Source organism: Schistocerca cancellata, chromosome 4 (assembly GCF_023864275.1).
Source record: "Schistocerca cancellata isolate TAMUIC-IGC-003103 chromosome 4, iqSchCanc2.1, whole genome shotgun sequence".
Classification (NCBI taxonomy): domain Eukaryota; kingdom Metazoa; phylum Arthropoda; class Insecta; order Orthoptera; family Acrididae; genus Schistocerca; species Schistocerca cancellata.
This window is the reverse complement of record NC_064629.1, coordinates 714,740,233-714,757,974: the sequence shown is the minus strand read 5'-3', so window position 1 is coordinate 714,757,974 and position 17,742 is coordinate 714,740,233. Positions and strand designations below refer to the sequence as shown.

At 37.5% G+C, this 17,742-nt stretch overlaps 1 protein-coding gene across 1 annotated transcript in view; it reads right to left on the bottom strand.

The window, feature by feature from the left end:
* The window catches only part of LOC126183725 (zinc transporter 2-like), an 88,505-nt gene that overhangs the window by 46,869 nt on the left and 23,894 nt on the right, over positions 1–17,742 (bottom strand). Inside the window, exon 4 of the mRNA XM_049925919.1 lies at positions 15,332–15,485. Within this exon, the coding sequence (XP_049781876.1) occupies positions 15,332–15,485 (154 nt within the window). The remainder of the gene's footprint in view (positions 1–15,331; positions 15,486–17,742) is intronic.

Here is a 17,742-nt window from a genome sequence, read left to right as displayed (position 1 = left end):
TTCTATGCCATCAGTGTTTGCAAAAGTTATTGAAAAGGCTGTGTATGTAAGGATAAATGATCATTTTATATCACACAATTTGCTATCAAATGTACATATTGGCTTTAGATGTCGTTTAACAACTGAAAATGCTATATTCTCTTTTCTCTGCAAGGTACTGGATGGGCTAAACAAAAAGGATTCGAACGCTTGGCATATTTTTTGATTTAACTAAGGCATTTGTGTTGATCACAAACTATTGCTCCAGGTGTTGGACCATTACGGAATACGGGGAGTAGCTCACAATTGGTTCACCTCTTACTTTAGCAACAGGCAGCAGAAGGTCATTTTTCACAATTTTGATAATGGCTGTGATGTGGGGTCTGAGTGGGGTACAGTCAAGTGGGAGGTGCCCCAGGGATCAGTGTTGGAGCCACTCCTGTTCCTTATTTATATAGATGATATGCCCACTAGTATTACAGGTAACTCTGAAATATTTCTGTTTGCTGATGACACTAGCTTGATAGCAAAGGATGTTGTGCACAACATTTGCTTGGTTTCAAATAGTGCAGTTTACAGTTTCTAACACACAATTCAACAAATCCTGACATTTTAATTTCACAGAATGGACATACAATTAGTGAAACTGACAGTTCAAATTTCTAGGTGTTCAGATGCATAGTAAACTGTCGTGGAAAGTCCATGTTCACGATCTTGTTCAAAGACTTAATGCTGCCATTTTTACTGTGGAACAGTATCTGAAGTGAGTGATCGTTCAACACGAAGATTAGTTTACTTTGCTTATTTTCATTCACTTATGTAATATGGCATTATATTTTGGGTAACTCTTCCCATTCCAAAAAGATATTTTTGGCTCAGAAATGGGTGGTTCAGGCAATAAGTGGTATAAGTTCACGAACCACTTGTAGACCCCTGTTCACGAGCCTGGATATTTTGACATCGTCCTCTCAATATATATATTCCTTACTGGCATTTCTTGTTAACAATATTAACTTAGTCCCAAGAATAATCAACTTTTATACTCAGTTAATACTTGCCAGAAATCAAACCTGCACTTGGATCAGACTTCCTTAACTCTTGTGCAGGAAGGTGTGCAGTATACTGCAGCATCCATTTTCAATAAGCTACCACCAGAATTCAAAAATCTTAGCAGTAATCCATGTGCTTTCAAATCGAAACTGAAGAGTTTCCTCATGGGTCACTCCTCCTATTCTGTAGTGGAGTTCCTTGAAAAATTAAGCTGATTCTTGTCATATTGTTGATTGTGTTTACTTACCAAACTTATGGCTTGACTTTTTATAGGTTCATAAACATAATATTTTTGTTATTACTTTTAAGTTGTAATTTCATGTATTGGCACATTCCATGGCCTTGGAGATTTGCTCCTCAATTTGGTCTTACGGAACTTTTTTGAAGTGTAAATAATAAATGAATAAAGTGGTTAACCATTTTGACATACTTCACAAAGCCAACGTAACAACAAATATTTTTGTATAAATTTGCACCATGCAAAAGTAATGACAATTATTAGTGCTACATAATGCAGATTTACACTATGATTATGATGATCATGGTGCTGAAACTGTTATTTGTTTTCAGTGCCCATTTGTCAGTAGCATATGAAATATTATGCAAGCAATTGCCTTACTCACTATGTCATTTCTCTTGGCAAAAGTTCTTTAATGAAGATTAATTTCTTCCTTCTACATGCAGTACTTAAAAAGATCCTCTTTCATCTCATTTTGTGCTGCTTTTCCATCAATTGAAGCAAATTTATGATGGTTTTTGACAATTTTCAATTCTTATGCACATCACAACATCCTGATATTTACACCCACCTCTGCTACTAGATCCAAAGAACCACTTGCAAAATTCCTGCAATTTCTGATGAAAACCTAAGTAAGACATAAAAAGACATACAAGTATTTCTCAGTAACCTGAAACCTTTTCTCCCTGAGAAGTGACCTGAAAGGAGTTAACACAAAAAGTTTAAGGGAAGAATTATGTGTCATTAACAGAATAGCTACTGAGTCAATGGACCATGGCTTGTCACAAGAAAATGCTATACACACAATGTTCTGTTGTGTTAGCAACTTACTAGTTCCGTCTGATTTTAATAAATGTATGGGCAATATCAGTATATATTAATACTTGCTATTTCTACAGAGACAGCAGTTTTACATTCCATAGTATGGCAAGTGTTTGTATGATATTGATCTGAGCTTGGTTGTCGGTAGGGTTCTTTCCCTTAATCCAGTTTGTTTATTATGGTCTATGGTACTTTATGAATCTGACAGCATTTCAAATTCCCCACCCAGCCTACATACTGATATCAACGTTCAGTCAGAAATAATTAGGTTGTTCTAGTGTTCTCTGTGGAACTGTTCAGTGCAAATGCTCACGGACATGAAATTTGTTTCCACCTATTCCCGAGTAGGATAGACAAGTGGGAATGAGAACATCCCTCACTGTGTAACTAGTCAGCGTTCAGCTTAAGTCCTGAGTTTCTGAAGTTGTGTCAGCAGCAGTGGAATTGCATCAGCAAATGTTCCAACAGCAGTTTACCAACCAACAAGAACAGCATGGAGAATAGAAAGTGACATTAGCAGCAAGTTGGAACTGCAACAGCAACAGCAGCAGATATTGTAGCAGCAGATGTTAAAACTGATATAACAGCAGCAGCACAACAACAACAACAACAACCACAACCTACTTTTATGAAACGAAGAAGAGTTGGATGGTCTACTTACATAATTTTTTTATTCATTGCAAGGTAAGTCGAATAACTGAGCCTGATCATTACAGTGCCCTTTTACTGTTTTCTTATAACAAAATGTGTGAAGCGATAAAGAAATTGTTGCTCTTGGACCCCAGGAGTTTTTCTAATGTTTGTGGTTAGCTGACTGACTACTAAGGCCACCAAACCCCGGTGGTGGTGACTAGTCTCAAATTTAATCAGTGTGTTAAGCAATGTACACAAACATACACAGAATGGGCTACAGATCCGCGAGACTTAGTATGTAAGCAGAGGTAGAGTTGCAGAAGCTCACATTAGTACTGGAAGTCACCAGTGAAGGTCAGACTTTCAGTTGGACACAGGTACAGATGTATGTTCGATTAACATGAAAATGTACTCGCTCACTGATTCAACACGGCTGTAGTACATTCAGCACAAAGTGTTGACATACGATAGGCAGTCAATGCCATTACAGGACCAAATGTCAATCCAAATGAAGAAAACAAAAGCTAGACATCTAAACTTGTGGGTATTAAATTCTTGGACAGTAACTAATATTTTTGGGACAGGTACTTTTGCACTTTTTGGCTTTCAAATTCAAGACCACATAAATATAGTTTCAACCATGATTCTATTCCAGGCATATGATTTTGTATGTGCACAGTCCACGCAACTGTTCAAAACTACATTATGGTGTGCATGGTATTTTCAAGCACACACAGCATTAAAGCAATCTGCAGCATCTAAGTTTTGCAGAGCATGCCTAGAGCCATTCACCATGCTTGATTAAGTTAAGGCAGAAGTAGATACATTAAAAATCACTGGAGTAATATCCCTGATTTCTTCTTCAGTATCCAACAGTGATTCGGACTCCCTACCCACCCCAAGTATCGATACGGAGGAAAGATCAAGGATACTCGAGCTTCATACCATGGCTGCACAGTGCAATTGCAGGTATGTAATATGGGCCCATCCACTGACGTGACAGTGTCCATAAATATCATGGCACCACACTTGTCTGGCAGCTCTCACTACTCTCTGAAGCTTTCAATACTCGCCACTGATGACAGGTTGCTTTACCTGCTTACGTTTCTCAAATCAGGTAACTCTCTAGAAAGTTTGTTTATGCTTTTGATGACTTTCACTGTACTCTGAACTTTTCTTCTAGCTAGCCATTCACTTTGTGAACTCTGCTCTCATTGAAAAATGGAACTGACTGTTTGTTCCACGGGTTTCTGCGTTACCATAAGTGCGAGTGCTCATAATCTGTGTTCTACCTATGCTGAGATGCACACGATATTCATCAAGCCAGTGGCCAAATCAAATGGTAGTCATAAAAATGCCTAATGGCTCAATCAGAACATGTGATCATTATAATTCTAATGTTAATCTCCAATTACACACAGATTTGCATCAAATTCCTAGGTTAGAGGTATTGTTAACCATTTTGGGTCTAAAACAGATCTTTCTTATGCTTATTTACAGTTGTCTGTCAATAGCAGGACTAAACAAATTGAAGTAATTAATATGCTATTCACTAATGTACCAGTGCAGCTGATTACCATTTGGTCATTTGAGGTTCAAAGTACCCATGCAATATTTAAGACAGGCGGCCAAAACATCAGCTCGCAAGCCCTGCCCTGGTCCATGTGACATAGCACTCAGCCAGGATGAACACTTCTACCATTGTCACACCACACTGTTTGTGTGGGAGGAGGGGGACGAGGGGAAAACTGCAAATATGCTGTATTTAGATGGCAATGCAGTCGCATTGCATATAACTCTGTTTCCTATTTCATACTCATCAACAACATAGATCACAAAGAAAACAAATTTTCACTATTTTATTATTATTTTTGGTACACTGATGGCATAACATAATTTTTATCTGATACACACTGTGGGAAATACAGACAGTCACAGACAATTTCACAGATTTTTGTACTCAGGTTGCCACGTAATTGTAACTGACTTAGTTGCGTGACAGAGAAAGGTTCTTCCACACACTTATGTTAACTGAAATATTGTAGCACTTTTGCAACCTCATTATGGAGTTGTGAAAATGCTACCTGAGGAAAACAATTTTGATGTCCTGGGCAGTTTTAACATAAAACTATTTGTGTTTAAAACGAGAGTTACAGTGCAGATCAATCAATTACATCTGCAAGTGCACAGGAGGGCTTCCAACTGAAATGGCAAATCGTCTTGAAAACAGCTTCGAAACAGATACAAGATGAGAGTGTCCTCAAAATATTAGTAAACTATTGTTGTAATTCTTTCAAGGCTATAATGAATTTACATATTTTTTTCCCTTTAATACCCTTAAGCTTTGGGAACTGGACTGTTTTTGTCAGAATGTGCCTCTTCTACAACACGATTTTCTTTTTAAATGCATCCTCATGAAATAAGAAAGAAGTTGTTTCCCATCTTGCAATGTGTGATGGTGGACAGTGTGCAGTCAAGTCCACTTAAAATGTGCGGTCTGTAGTCCATTCCGCATGTTCCAATTTTCATTCCTGCACTCCTCCTTCCTTCATAAATTCAACAATAACGAATGGTCAGCAGTGCTGACAGCACAATTCTACTGAACAGAAATGAGTTGTGTCGACCAAAAAACGGCACCCTGCAATACTAAATGAAATGGCACATCATGGCCAGCCCTGATTTAAGAGGTACCCCAACTACCAATTCATGGCATTCCAAACTTTGCAAATTGCTTAGATGACATAATGGTAATGGGGTCATGTGGGAGCAGCATTTGCAAAGTCTACTAGCATTATTTGACAGACTTCAAGTCTATGGTCTGCATTTTCAGCTATTTTCTTTTTACAATGAGTGTAAAATACTGGTAGAGCATGTTGAGTAAGAAAGAGCTAATGCTCATGCAGGTCCACACAGCTGCAATAAACTTACCAGTTCATAAGAATTTAAAAGAGTTACAGCCATTTGTAGAAAAAGTTAATTATTACAGGCTGCCCAAATCTCCCATTTCCTCATCAATGAGGTAAAAAGAGGTTCACATTTTTCTGGACAGAAACATGTAAGAAAGCATTTTATAACCTTAAAATAGAACTAAGAACTTCCACCTACCAATGACTTGGATACTGGCACAGTGTTATCTAACAAATAGACCAATGACACATAAAAGCAAATGCATTCACTTTGAAAATGTTAACTGCAGCTCAACAAAACTTCAAAAACTGAAGTGGTGTTAAGATTCATACACAGTGTCATCAACTTTCACGTTTATCGATATGCAACAAAACTATATCTGAATGCAGATCACAAGTCCCTAGTTGCTGTGTTTGACCACCAATCTAAGCTCTCTGATAACACAGCCTAATGACTACATGAGTACGGCTTATTTCTTAGTAATTACAATTACAAAATCCACTATTGACCCAACACACAGCACGCAAATTCAGATGCACTTTAACATGTGCCTTGCAGACCAGACAAATCTGACAGGCACAAAGCACAGTGTTCCGCCTTGGACATAACCAGCCATGCATCCCTGAAAAATTCCCAATCACAGCACACTAAGTAACAAAAGACACAGGCTGCAGCTTGCAGCATTAATGTTCACTAAGAAGTGTCCAGATATTTTTGAATAGATAGTGTAACGGTCCATCTGTGCTAACAGATGAAGTCCAGCTGAAGTATGCTATGGGCATGGATCACATACTCTCAACATACTGCTGCACCTGGACCAGTGAGCCCATTGTTCATGCACAGTCATATTACAATGCAGTCTCCCACAGATGGGTTCATACATGGTGACAAATGTTTGAAGTTGTGGCGAGTCCAAACATTAGAACTGGCTCTGCAGTCATCAACCACAGCAAGCACCATAGCCACATCTCTGATTCCTCCAGAACAGACTTGGGCCCATAGACACAGACACAACCACAACAAAACCACACTGCTTTCCCAACCTCCCCTATAGCCTGCCTGTCGCTATCATCATACTCCTGCCCCTAGCACCAGTGATAAAAGGGGTCAACAACGATCCCCGTTGGGAGCTGATGGAGGTGCAACCATTGCCATCCCCTAAGCCTCTTCTCGTTCCCAACACCGAAGACCTTCTTGACGAAGCAGAAAATGGAGTGGAAATCAAATGTTAAGACAATGAGATGTCTGCAGACACAGAGCAGCTGCTGCTGCCCACCAAGGCACTACTGACATCTGTTTCCCTGCAGGTATGTCCAAGTAGTTCCCCATAGGCAATCAGCCACTACTACTACTACTACTACCCATGGTCCTCACACTGATATCAGATCTCGTCAATCACAACAGAAATGCCATGAGTCCCTCTGCTGGGGAATCCAGCATCTTTCTCTCACCTTCTTTGGTGGGTCAGTTGCAAATATGTCCATCTCAAGTCCTACATGCCACTTTAAGGGGGAGGTGTTTAATATCTGACAGCAACTCAGATTCCCTGTCCAGCCAGAGTATTGATATTGATGCACAGTAAGAGATACTCAGACTGCCCAGTCAGTAAGCTGTCCCATACAGCTGTGGAGGGCACAACTGATGTGTCACAACACAAGCAATAAATACTGCAAACACAGACAGCTCAGGCACTCTTTTGTCTTCTATGAAACTACAGATATAGCACCTCACATAGAGTTCTCTGCTGATAATTTATTATTGATCTCCCTATGGATCACACAATGTACACATTTATCATGCTTTACTACAATATTCTCTGTGTTCTGGATTTTGCTTCTGACCAAGCATTCACTCTGCCACTGTTAACTGACTGGACCTGCCTGTCAGTTCCACCAGTCTCTGTATCATGTCTATGTGGCTAATCACAGGCCTTGTTTCTATCAACTCACAAGACAGAAAACTCCTCAAAATTAATTTTTTAAGCTCATGATGCAAGCTGTTATAACACACACATTGTAGTCCAATCACGTCAAAAACCCATTGAATACATGTAGTACCAACACTGTTCGAGTGCTCCAACACACTTTTTTAGCTTGATTTTCTCAATAAATTTATAAAATGTTGATCTTAAAGCTACTGGTGAACTATTTATTCAATAGAAAAGGAGAAACATCATCAAAACCTGCAACCTGAGGGTACTGATTAGTTTAAATGACAACTGCAGGCTGCCTGCAAAAGTTCATCTCATTTTCACTATCATGTCTATATTCACATATTGGCTTCAGGTGGTTCTCATGATGCTAGTATTCTATGGAACTTCCTGATATATCTTGTTTATCTCTTAGCGGGATCCTCTTTGTTTATGTGCAATGGTTTCAGTTTAATTTTTACCTTCATTTTGGCGTTTTAATTGTATTCTGTCTACAAGTTTGGTTTAGAGTAGATTCTGTCCTTAGAGGTTTTTTTTTTTTTTTTTTTTTTTCATCCTGTTTTGCTTTCTTCATAATTTCTACACATCATTTTAGTGGTTGTGTGTTTCTTTCCATTTTATGGATGAAACAACAAGGGTAAATTAAACTAGAATAGACACAAAATAAATAAGAAATTTTAAAAATTCCAGGAGATTTATTTTAAAGTCTGAGTTGCAGTTGCTATGTGGCAACATGTTAATATATATGCTCAGTCATCCTAAAGCTTGTAATGATGCAAGATTGATGCCCTATAATCTTTACTACATCCACTGACACCCATAAATAAAATTACTGATGCTGTTTTGTATAAATTTGCAGATATTTCAGTTTTTGCAGGGATCTTGTTGTATCCATATTACTTTCAGTATTAGATTTCCTTTGTTCTGATTGAAGTTTATTTGAGAATTTTGTATATAGTGTGCCCCAGAGGTATTGTCAATATTGAAGGATGTGACAGGAATGATCATTCAAAATAAAAAGTTAAGTAAACATGGGTTCTCAAAATGCATACCTTTCTGAAACATCTCTGTTCTACTGATTACTTGCCAATTGCTTTTAAGGGGTGCATTTTGAAGCTCATGTTTACTAGACCTTTTTGCTTCAAATGATCATTCCTGTCATATCCCTGAATACTGACCATTCCTCCTGGTACACCACATATACTCAGAAGACATAATTATAACATCTCTCAAAAGGTTAGTCATCCAGGGAGTCTCATGGTCTATTAAAATAGAATTTACAGCTTTGAAAGTTATCTTCGCTACATTATAGTCCTCAGTCGTACATTGGAACCAAGTGTGGCAAGCGAGTTGTTCTGAGGTATGGTTAAGTTACGGACTGTGGTGGCAATGTACTGAATTTGTTATGAGCAGCATTTGCTGTTAATGTAATTACTTCAAGAGTTTGACAAGTTTATATGAAATGATTTGTGAACTTTATGGATGTGGCATCAAAGCATGTAATAAAAATGTCGAGATCTAAGAAAAGTACTTCAGTCATTTTGTAGCAAGCTCATTTTTGGAATATCTCCATGGAATTTAGCTGCCCCTGGACACTTACACCTCAGCAAGATAAGTTGAAACGATCTTTTTCTTTTTTTAATTTATGAAGTCAGTATCACACATGAAATCATCTTTAATTGGATAGATTAGTAGTTTCGGCCAACATCTAGCCGTCTTCAGATATAAGCTATAAAACAGATTTTATCGTATGTTACCCACATACAACAGCTTACAGAACTGTGCATAATATTGTAGTAGGGTTCAAGAATATATTCCAATAAAACATTCTTGATTAATGGTGGTGACACTGCAGCTTCACACTTCATTAAAATCTTTATTAAAATGACAACACCCATTTATGACAGGTAAAAACAGCTTTTCAATCATTCGTGGCCAGGGTAATTGAACAATGGTCATAAAACTGGAAATTTACATTAATATAAAGAAGATGCAGTGCAAATAAAAGAACAATATTTGCATATGGAACTATTCACTAAAATGACTTCATGTAAAAAGTTTTGTCTTCTGTAATTAATTCATGGATACACTGTAGAACCCTATTAAAATCTTACGTGCAGTTCTGTAAACTGTTGTATGCTGCTTACACGTGAAAAAATCTGTTTATATCTTAGATCTGAAGATGGCTAAATGTTAGCCGAAACTAGTAATCCATTCAAATAACGAAGATATCACGTGCAATCTTGACTTCATGGGTTTCCAATCCCTCACATAAATAAAAATACGGTTGACGATCAAACACTCTTGATCTTTTTTCTCCTTTCTTCTGCCATTACTGTTATAATATTCATGCCATTGCAATAGATATGGTAGAAACATAATATGCAATGCTGATAATTCATCTACACGATTCATTATTAATTACTGCTTGACAGTAGTCAGGGTTTAGGAGCCTAATTTATCTTCTTCTCTTCATATAAACCTTTCTTTACTATCTGTGAGTAATTCACTTTTTCAGATGCCATCAGCTCCAATCATTTAGGAACAGTTCCCTTTTATTCAAAACTGTATTCCCCTTCTTTTTCTAACACAATAATGAAGTAATAGGTGCAGAGGCTAAATGCTGTAGTGGTAATTCGGTAGGTCCATGTTAAAATTCTGTTCTAGCCTCACATGTTCTAGCCTCACATGGTTCCTTTCAAATGATTGAAGCCTCCATCAACGTTTAAATTAAAACTGTGCCACAAACACCCCCCCCCCTCCCCCCTTCCAATAATGGTGTTGTGGCTGATGTGAACACTCAACAGAGATGAACTGTGTAACATTCCCTGGTAGCACACACACTATTAATAAAATGAAATGACATTTAATTGTACTATGTACGCCACTATGAAGCAATTCATATGTACTGTAATTGTTTAGCAAAAAAAAAAAAATATATATATATATATATATATATATATATTATTTAATTTTGTATAAAGGACATTCGTTATTATTGTAATATTTTCTTTAATAATATTCTCGATGTATTTACGATTGTAATATTTCTATACTCATAATGTAATTACGAAATATGTTAATATCTGCGATAAAAAAAATGTAAAATACAGCCACAGAGGAAAATAATGTTGTAAGATTACAAAGAGACATTAACAATCAGCAATAGTATAAATAGGAATACATAATGTGCATTCTTTGTCATCTTCCTCGAGAGCTGAGAGAGAGAGGAACCTGTGACGTAGCATTTTATGAATGAGTAGACTTCTTTTGTCTATATCTATCTTTAGCAGCCATTAGAGAAGAAATTACAAAGTAATGTAAGTTTAATTATTGTTGTGATCTAAATACATTATAATTTATCAAAATTGTGTATTACTAATGTAAATTAGCTTGCCCATATCATCTATAATATTCCTTTAAAGAATTTTCAGCATTTTTAGCGATTATCGTTGGTGTTGCTGGGCTGTGCCGCGACCGAACGATTTGCAGCGGCGGCACATTTAAAAAATTGTTCTGCTAAAAGAATTAACCAAACCCGTAAATCGGGAGCAGATAAAATTAGCAGTGAACTACAAAATATTTTTCTTTTACAGCAATCCTGAGGCTGACGGAATTTATTACTGGTTTTACATATGTGCATTCATAGGCGGATAATTAACGTTGAAGTTGTTAATCTGTTGGTTCTTTCAATTTCTAAAGCAAATAACTTAAACGTATAGTGAAGTGTGTTTGGTCAATGATAATTAAACGTTCAGGTCGGCTTGGCAATATTTAACCATTTTATGCTAACAGAGACAGTCTTGTGTTCCATAGCTAACGCCGGGAAAGAATTCAGTAACTATTTAAAAAACCACTGCATTTAGAAAATGTATGCCAAGGCCGAAATACGTAAAAAATTTAATTTATACAATTTTCAACTAAATGTTCTTAATCAGTTAGTATGAATTTATCAGCATGAGAGGGTTGCTAAGGTTCACGTAATTTTAAATGTGCTTAATTCTGTCTAAATGAATTTTTATTACCACAGGTAAATAAGGGGTTTTACAACAAAGTTCGTACTGAAAGAGCAAATAACAAAAATATTTAAAGCCATTTCTTCCCCATTTTCAATTTCATCAATTCATTTTTTTTTACATAATAAATATATAAATATTTTTTTTTATTTCATCAAAACTGGAAAGAAAAAGATGTGTCAAAGGAATGGGTTTGACTCTTGAAGAAATAGTTCACAGGTGAATGGGTGGATATCAGTGTCCAATGGGCACAATGTTTCAGCAAGCAACCACATTCCCATCATCAGGTGCGCTGATGAACTGAGCACTGGGGGGCCCCGCAAATATCTATTCCTCCCTTCCTTCCGATCTGCCATTCTATGTGCCGCCCATGCCCAGCATCTCCTCACCCACTCTTCCCACCAACACATTGCTCTGTCCTAGGTTCACGCTCAGGTACATTTGCTGTTGGCACTTCTGCTGTTCCTCCACCTGCCCCTAAAGTCAGTCTGTAGTGGAATATCTCCTTCCTAAGGCAAATTGCAGGTACCCTGACTTTAAGAAGGATGTAGCCACTCTCAGGACTGATCAGTGGTGCCCTTACTTGAATTTTGATAGATTAAATAATGACACAGTTAAATGTCTGTGTCAGAACCAAGGTGTGGTCATAATCTATTTTGTATAATTTGGGAAGGCTAGGTTCTGCGACTGCCAACTTGTTAGGGTGGTGGAATCCAGTGTGCCATTGATGCTCTCTGGAACAATCTTTGACAGTGCACACCATCTGTTCTATATATGCTTGCCACATAGGCAGAATATCTGACATACGCAAGAGATGTATATATTCTTAGTTGAGACTTTGTCAGAGGGAATACGAGCCCTATAAACCAATGTTTTGAGCATGCCATTCCTCTGTGCCCGATGGCAGCAACTGCCTGAATATGGTATCTGTTCAAAAAATTATGGAATGTTCATAATTTCAGGCCACTGGTGTGTTTGAGCGAAAGCGGTTGGCATCCCCTGCATGTGCCTGTGTTTAAAGTGTAACTGCCAAAACTTTAATTGTTGTGTGTTACTGTTCAGTATTGTATTGAGTAAAATGTTGTGTCGCACAGTTTGAGAATTTTGAGATGCCACAGTTAGAGGAGCAATGCATCTACATTAAATTTTGCTTGAAACTCAAGAAAACCTTTACACATACACACCAAATGATGCAGGAAGCCTACAATGATGAGTGCTTAATCCTTACTCGGTGTTACAAATGGTTCACACAATTTACAAATGATCAGATGGAAGTCAATGATGACCTTCATTCAGGGAGCCCTTCGACGTCTACCGACGATGCTCATGTTAGTAACGTCAACGAAACTGTGCATGCCAATTGAAGACTGACAGTCAGCAAGATTGCAGAAGAATGTAACATTTCAGTTGGATTATGTCATGAAATTCTGACACAGCATCTTGAGATGCATCGTGCTGCAGTCAAGTTCGTCACACAGCTCATGAGTCAAGACCAAAAATACCTTTCCTTGCAATCTGTGAAGAGGTTTTGGATCATGCTAATGAGAATGAGATGTTCCTTAAGATAATTGTATGGTCCCTCCAGACTATTTTTTTATTTCCAAAGTTTAAAATCTTGTTGAAAGGATCAAGATTTGCAATGACAGACGAGATAAAAGAAAATTCGCAAATGGCACTTCGCACAATCCAGCAAGAGGCATACCAAGACTGCTTCTGGAAGTGGAAACCGCATTGGGAGCAGTGTATCAATTGTGGAGGAGAATGTTTCGCAGGAGACTATGGACAGTAAGTTAAAGTAAGTGTAGAAAAATTTTGTGGACAAAGTTACAGAATTTTTTGAAAAGGCCTCGTATAAGTATAGGTTGGTGTGTGTCTTCTTCCGGTACACAATACAGCCCAATGTGCCTGCCACTCTTCATTTTAACAAGACTTCCAGAAAGGGGAGCACTCCATCCACTTTCACTTCCATGGTAAAACTGATGTTTGGGTGTATGGAACTGAGATGTATGATGAAGTAATTCAGCTTCTCTCTTCCATATAGCCATATTACAATGGTGTCATCTACATACCAGAAGAAAAAGGCAGCCAATTGGGCGGAGTCCAGGGTTTCCTCCTCAAAACGTTCCACATACATGTTGGCAAAACTGGTGGAAGTGGACACTCCATGGCTACTAGTTCCGTCTGCTCGTAGTAGCCACAGTCAAAAAAAAGAAAGTATATCAACATCAAAACACGCCTAAAAAGGTTGGTCTTCTCTATGTTAAATTTATGACCAATAAGTTCAAAGGATTCTTGTAAAGGCACTTGTACTCTAATCAAAACAGACACAAAATCAAAGCTTTCGAGGACGTTGGTGTCCTTAAAATTAATGCTGTTAAGATATCCCACAAAATCCACATAGTAGTGAATGTGATGTGAACACTTCCTGACATAAGTGTTAAGCAAATTCTTCAGGTATTTAGTGAGTAGGTACGTTGGAGCACCATTGTTACTAATAATGAGGCATAAAGGTACCCCATATTTGTGAACTTTCGGCAGTCGCTAAAGTCCCAGTGGAAATGATGCTCTGTTGCAGCTTCTTAACAACCTTGCCTGAAAAGCCAGATTCTTGGAGAAGTGCCATGGTCTTCCTCTCCGCCTTCTTCATAGAATTTTGTCGATTTTCCAGTATGCACCGTCTTCTAGCAGGTCAAACATTTTCTCAATCTAATCTTTGTGAGATAGGACAACAGTTGCTTTGCCTTTGATGACTGATAAAAGTGCATATCTGAATCTCCTCTTAATTCCCATAAGGCTGCCCACTCCATGCAACAGACAATCAGTTTCCCATGTCTTGTTTATGTGACAGCACAATAAGGTTTCACGATGCACTTCTACAGCTGCTTCAGGTGAAATGCATGTGGTTGCCTGTTCCACTGCACTGATGATGTCCACGATAGGTGCGAATTTAGGAGTGGGTGCAAAACGGAGACCTTTCTTAAGAACTGGAACCACAACCTCATCCAGTTGCTTGGCCGTGAGATTGCTCATAATCTTACAGGGAGCATCAGAAGGTTGTCTCTCTGATGTGTTCCAATTTTGATGTTTGATGTCTGGTGGCCTTCCTTTGCGCGGAGTTCTTTGTGGCCCACGTGACAGCACCAATCCATTTCCAGGTCCAGGAACTGAACTACTGCTCCAGCTGTAGATGTAATTTAAAAAGTTCTTTGTTAGTCGAGTCCAGGCTGCAGCAAGTGGCTAGGCTGGTGTGTTTATCAATTCTTATGGCTGCCTCTGAGTCGATGTGATGTGTTACCTTGGTGAAGTTCAGCACCAGATGTTCTTCACAGCATCTCATAAGAAATACAAATGCACTCAGCAAGTGGCTCATCTGGTGGTGCAGCTTGTCAAGTCTTTTCATGCTGCAATACATTTCCTCCCAACAGAATTATGTGATGACTCTTGTTCTGATACTTTCTTACATCAACATGAAGAAATTTTAACACAATTTGCATTTTATTAATTAAGTTACAATTTTAATTGTGAATGTACACTACTACTTCAAATGAAGTATGTATAATTATACTAAACATGAAATTGTTCACTTGGAAACATTAATGCTTTCACCAGAAAATGAATCCACACACAGTTATCCAAAACCTCAGTGCTCCATGTAGTATGTCTGTCAGGCATAAGACTACTCTGACTTTCCCTCATTTCATTATTTTGAAACTGTCTAAATTCAGAGTAAGGCAATATTTCATAATATATACTTACATTGCATTTACCACAATTCCTAATCCTGCTACCAGCATCATTGTTTGTGTTTTTATTGTGTATTTCCCACTTAACATTCGATGTACTGCCAAGTACACAAAAACTGCAGTTATTAACCATATGAGCAGTATGCTTGCAAGGGCACATAAAATTTCTGAAAAAGGAAAAAAAGTCAGTACTTTCAGTTGAAACAACTACACTACATAGCCAAAAATAAACCCCAACACAAATTAAACAAGTTAGAAATTGTGTAATCTTCCTTAATGAATATAATGCACACAAAAGCTTTGAATAAATTACTCACATTAATTCTTTTGTAAAACATTTCAACTGTTTAAGACTTCAACTTCAATGTAGAATCCTCCTGTAGAATACAGGGTACTTCAACAAAACCAAACCATGCTCTTCACAATACAAGATATAGTTTACGGCATAAAATCAAATCAGTGTATACCAAGGAAATTGTTTTAAGGGGAGCCGGAATGATCCATCTCCTCCATGTTAATTTTATCAAATAGAAGGAACATTTTTTCTAAAACCATTAAATATATTGCTCTGAAATTTGGACTAACATGTTCAGTGAATATTTATCTACAAAGTTATACTGCCATGTTAAGAAATATTTATTGGTTTTTGTTTTACAATTTTTTTTAAACAGATGTTAATTTTTTTCTCTAAAATTTTGCACTGTTTCTTCTATAACTCTTGAATTATACAACATAAATTTCATTGATATACTGTTAGCAGTTTTTGAGAAAATGTTCCTCAAAGATGAAAATTTTAAAGTTACAGGAAATGGCTTCCAAAGTTTCTTAATACATTCCTGCCCCATATGATGGGCATCCTCTTCTTTTTCCAGTGTTAGTTTCCTTTTCACTGGTGTTTTCTTTCATTTTCCTGCATGTTGTAGGCTTTTGTCTCTTCTTCCTGCACATCTTAGTCTTTCTTCATCAATTAGGCGCATTGTGGAAATAGTGGTGTGTCCTGGTTGGAAACCGAAACCTTTCAGCACATCACATTTGATAATGTTTCCGTCATTGTTTCCTTACTGCATCATACACTCCAAAATACAATGTTTTTATCTGTACAAACACACTTTTGGGAATCCTAATCCAAATTAAATTATTTACACTTTCATTTGGATTTTGTGTTTTCCTATGTAAACACTTTTCCAATAAACTTGGCTGTGATAAATCTCTGAATATGGGATTAATTACATCAATTACAGCACTAGGCAAACTGTTTTTACAGGCATCTTCCTTTCCTGATTGGTACTTACACCATGAGTCATCACAGTGCATGTTGTGGGTGCTCATTTGTTGATGCATTATGAAAAAATAATGCCCATACTGCTCTCCTCAAATGCTCAATGCTTCTTGTATTTTGCCTAATTGCTCACCCATAATACTTCTGCAATCTATCTATTGCTTGATCTGTCAATCTTCCTCTTCCTCCAAGGGTCTTACCATCACTAAGCTTCTGGGATCCTAATGTCTGCTTTAGTTTGCGCGAGCGAGCCCCCATGTGTTTCTGCACATGTCCAATGCACTCCTGTTTTTTAATGTGAATTTCATTGCAATAAGGTTTGGGTTCCTTTACAGCTTTATATCCCTTAGAATCACCATCTCCTACATAGTTAGTGTATCGTACATTATACCACTCCTGTGATCCTGAAAACATTGCTTTCACTCCCTCTACTTCATCGCTCCACTCGTGCCATAAAAATTTGCTTCACAGCTTTCACTATGTTCGACCTTGGAATTGCCCTTACATCTACAATGTTTTGAGAGAATAGCAACATCAATTACTTTGCAACTGTCTCCACTGGTAGCTGTCACAACTCCATTTAGAGATTTATGACCTCTACGTTGCCATGATCCATTTAAAGCAACAGTTAAATCTCTACAATTCCCATTATCTGTCACAGCTTCTTCAACTGCTTTCTTCATTGTTGTTTGAGCAATATCTTCAGCGGAAGATCCCACCAATTCATTATAAAATATAAACTTTGTTGGTGGTTTTGGGAAGTTCATAATTCCACATAACATTGTCCCTGCAGCACTGCCCTTGCCAATGCAACGCAAGCCATACACTAGCCTAAAATTTATATCATACACCTTCTTTCCACTATTACCACTATGAGGAATACTGTTAGAATTAGAAAATGAAACTTCTCCAGCACATTTGTTACACTTCAATAACATTTTACATGCCAAACCATTGTGTGAAGTTATTTTCAATTCCAGTCCTCTTTCTTTGTAAACTTGGCATAATACATTATGTTTCAAAATATTAGAAAGCAAGGAAATGTTAATTATTTCATTCACATCATTACTGTCACTTCCATAGTTTTCAAATTTTTCTTTGCTGTCACAATGTTTCTTGCTGGAAGAAGTTCTATCACATTCATT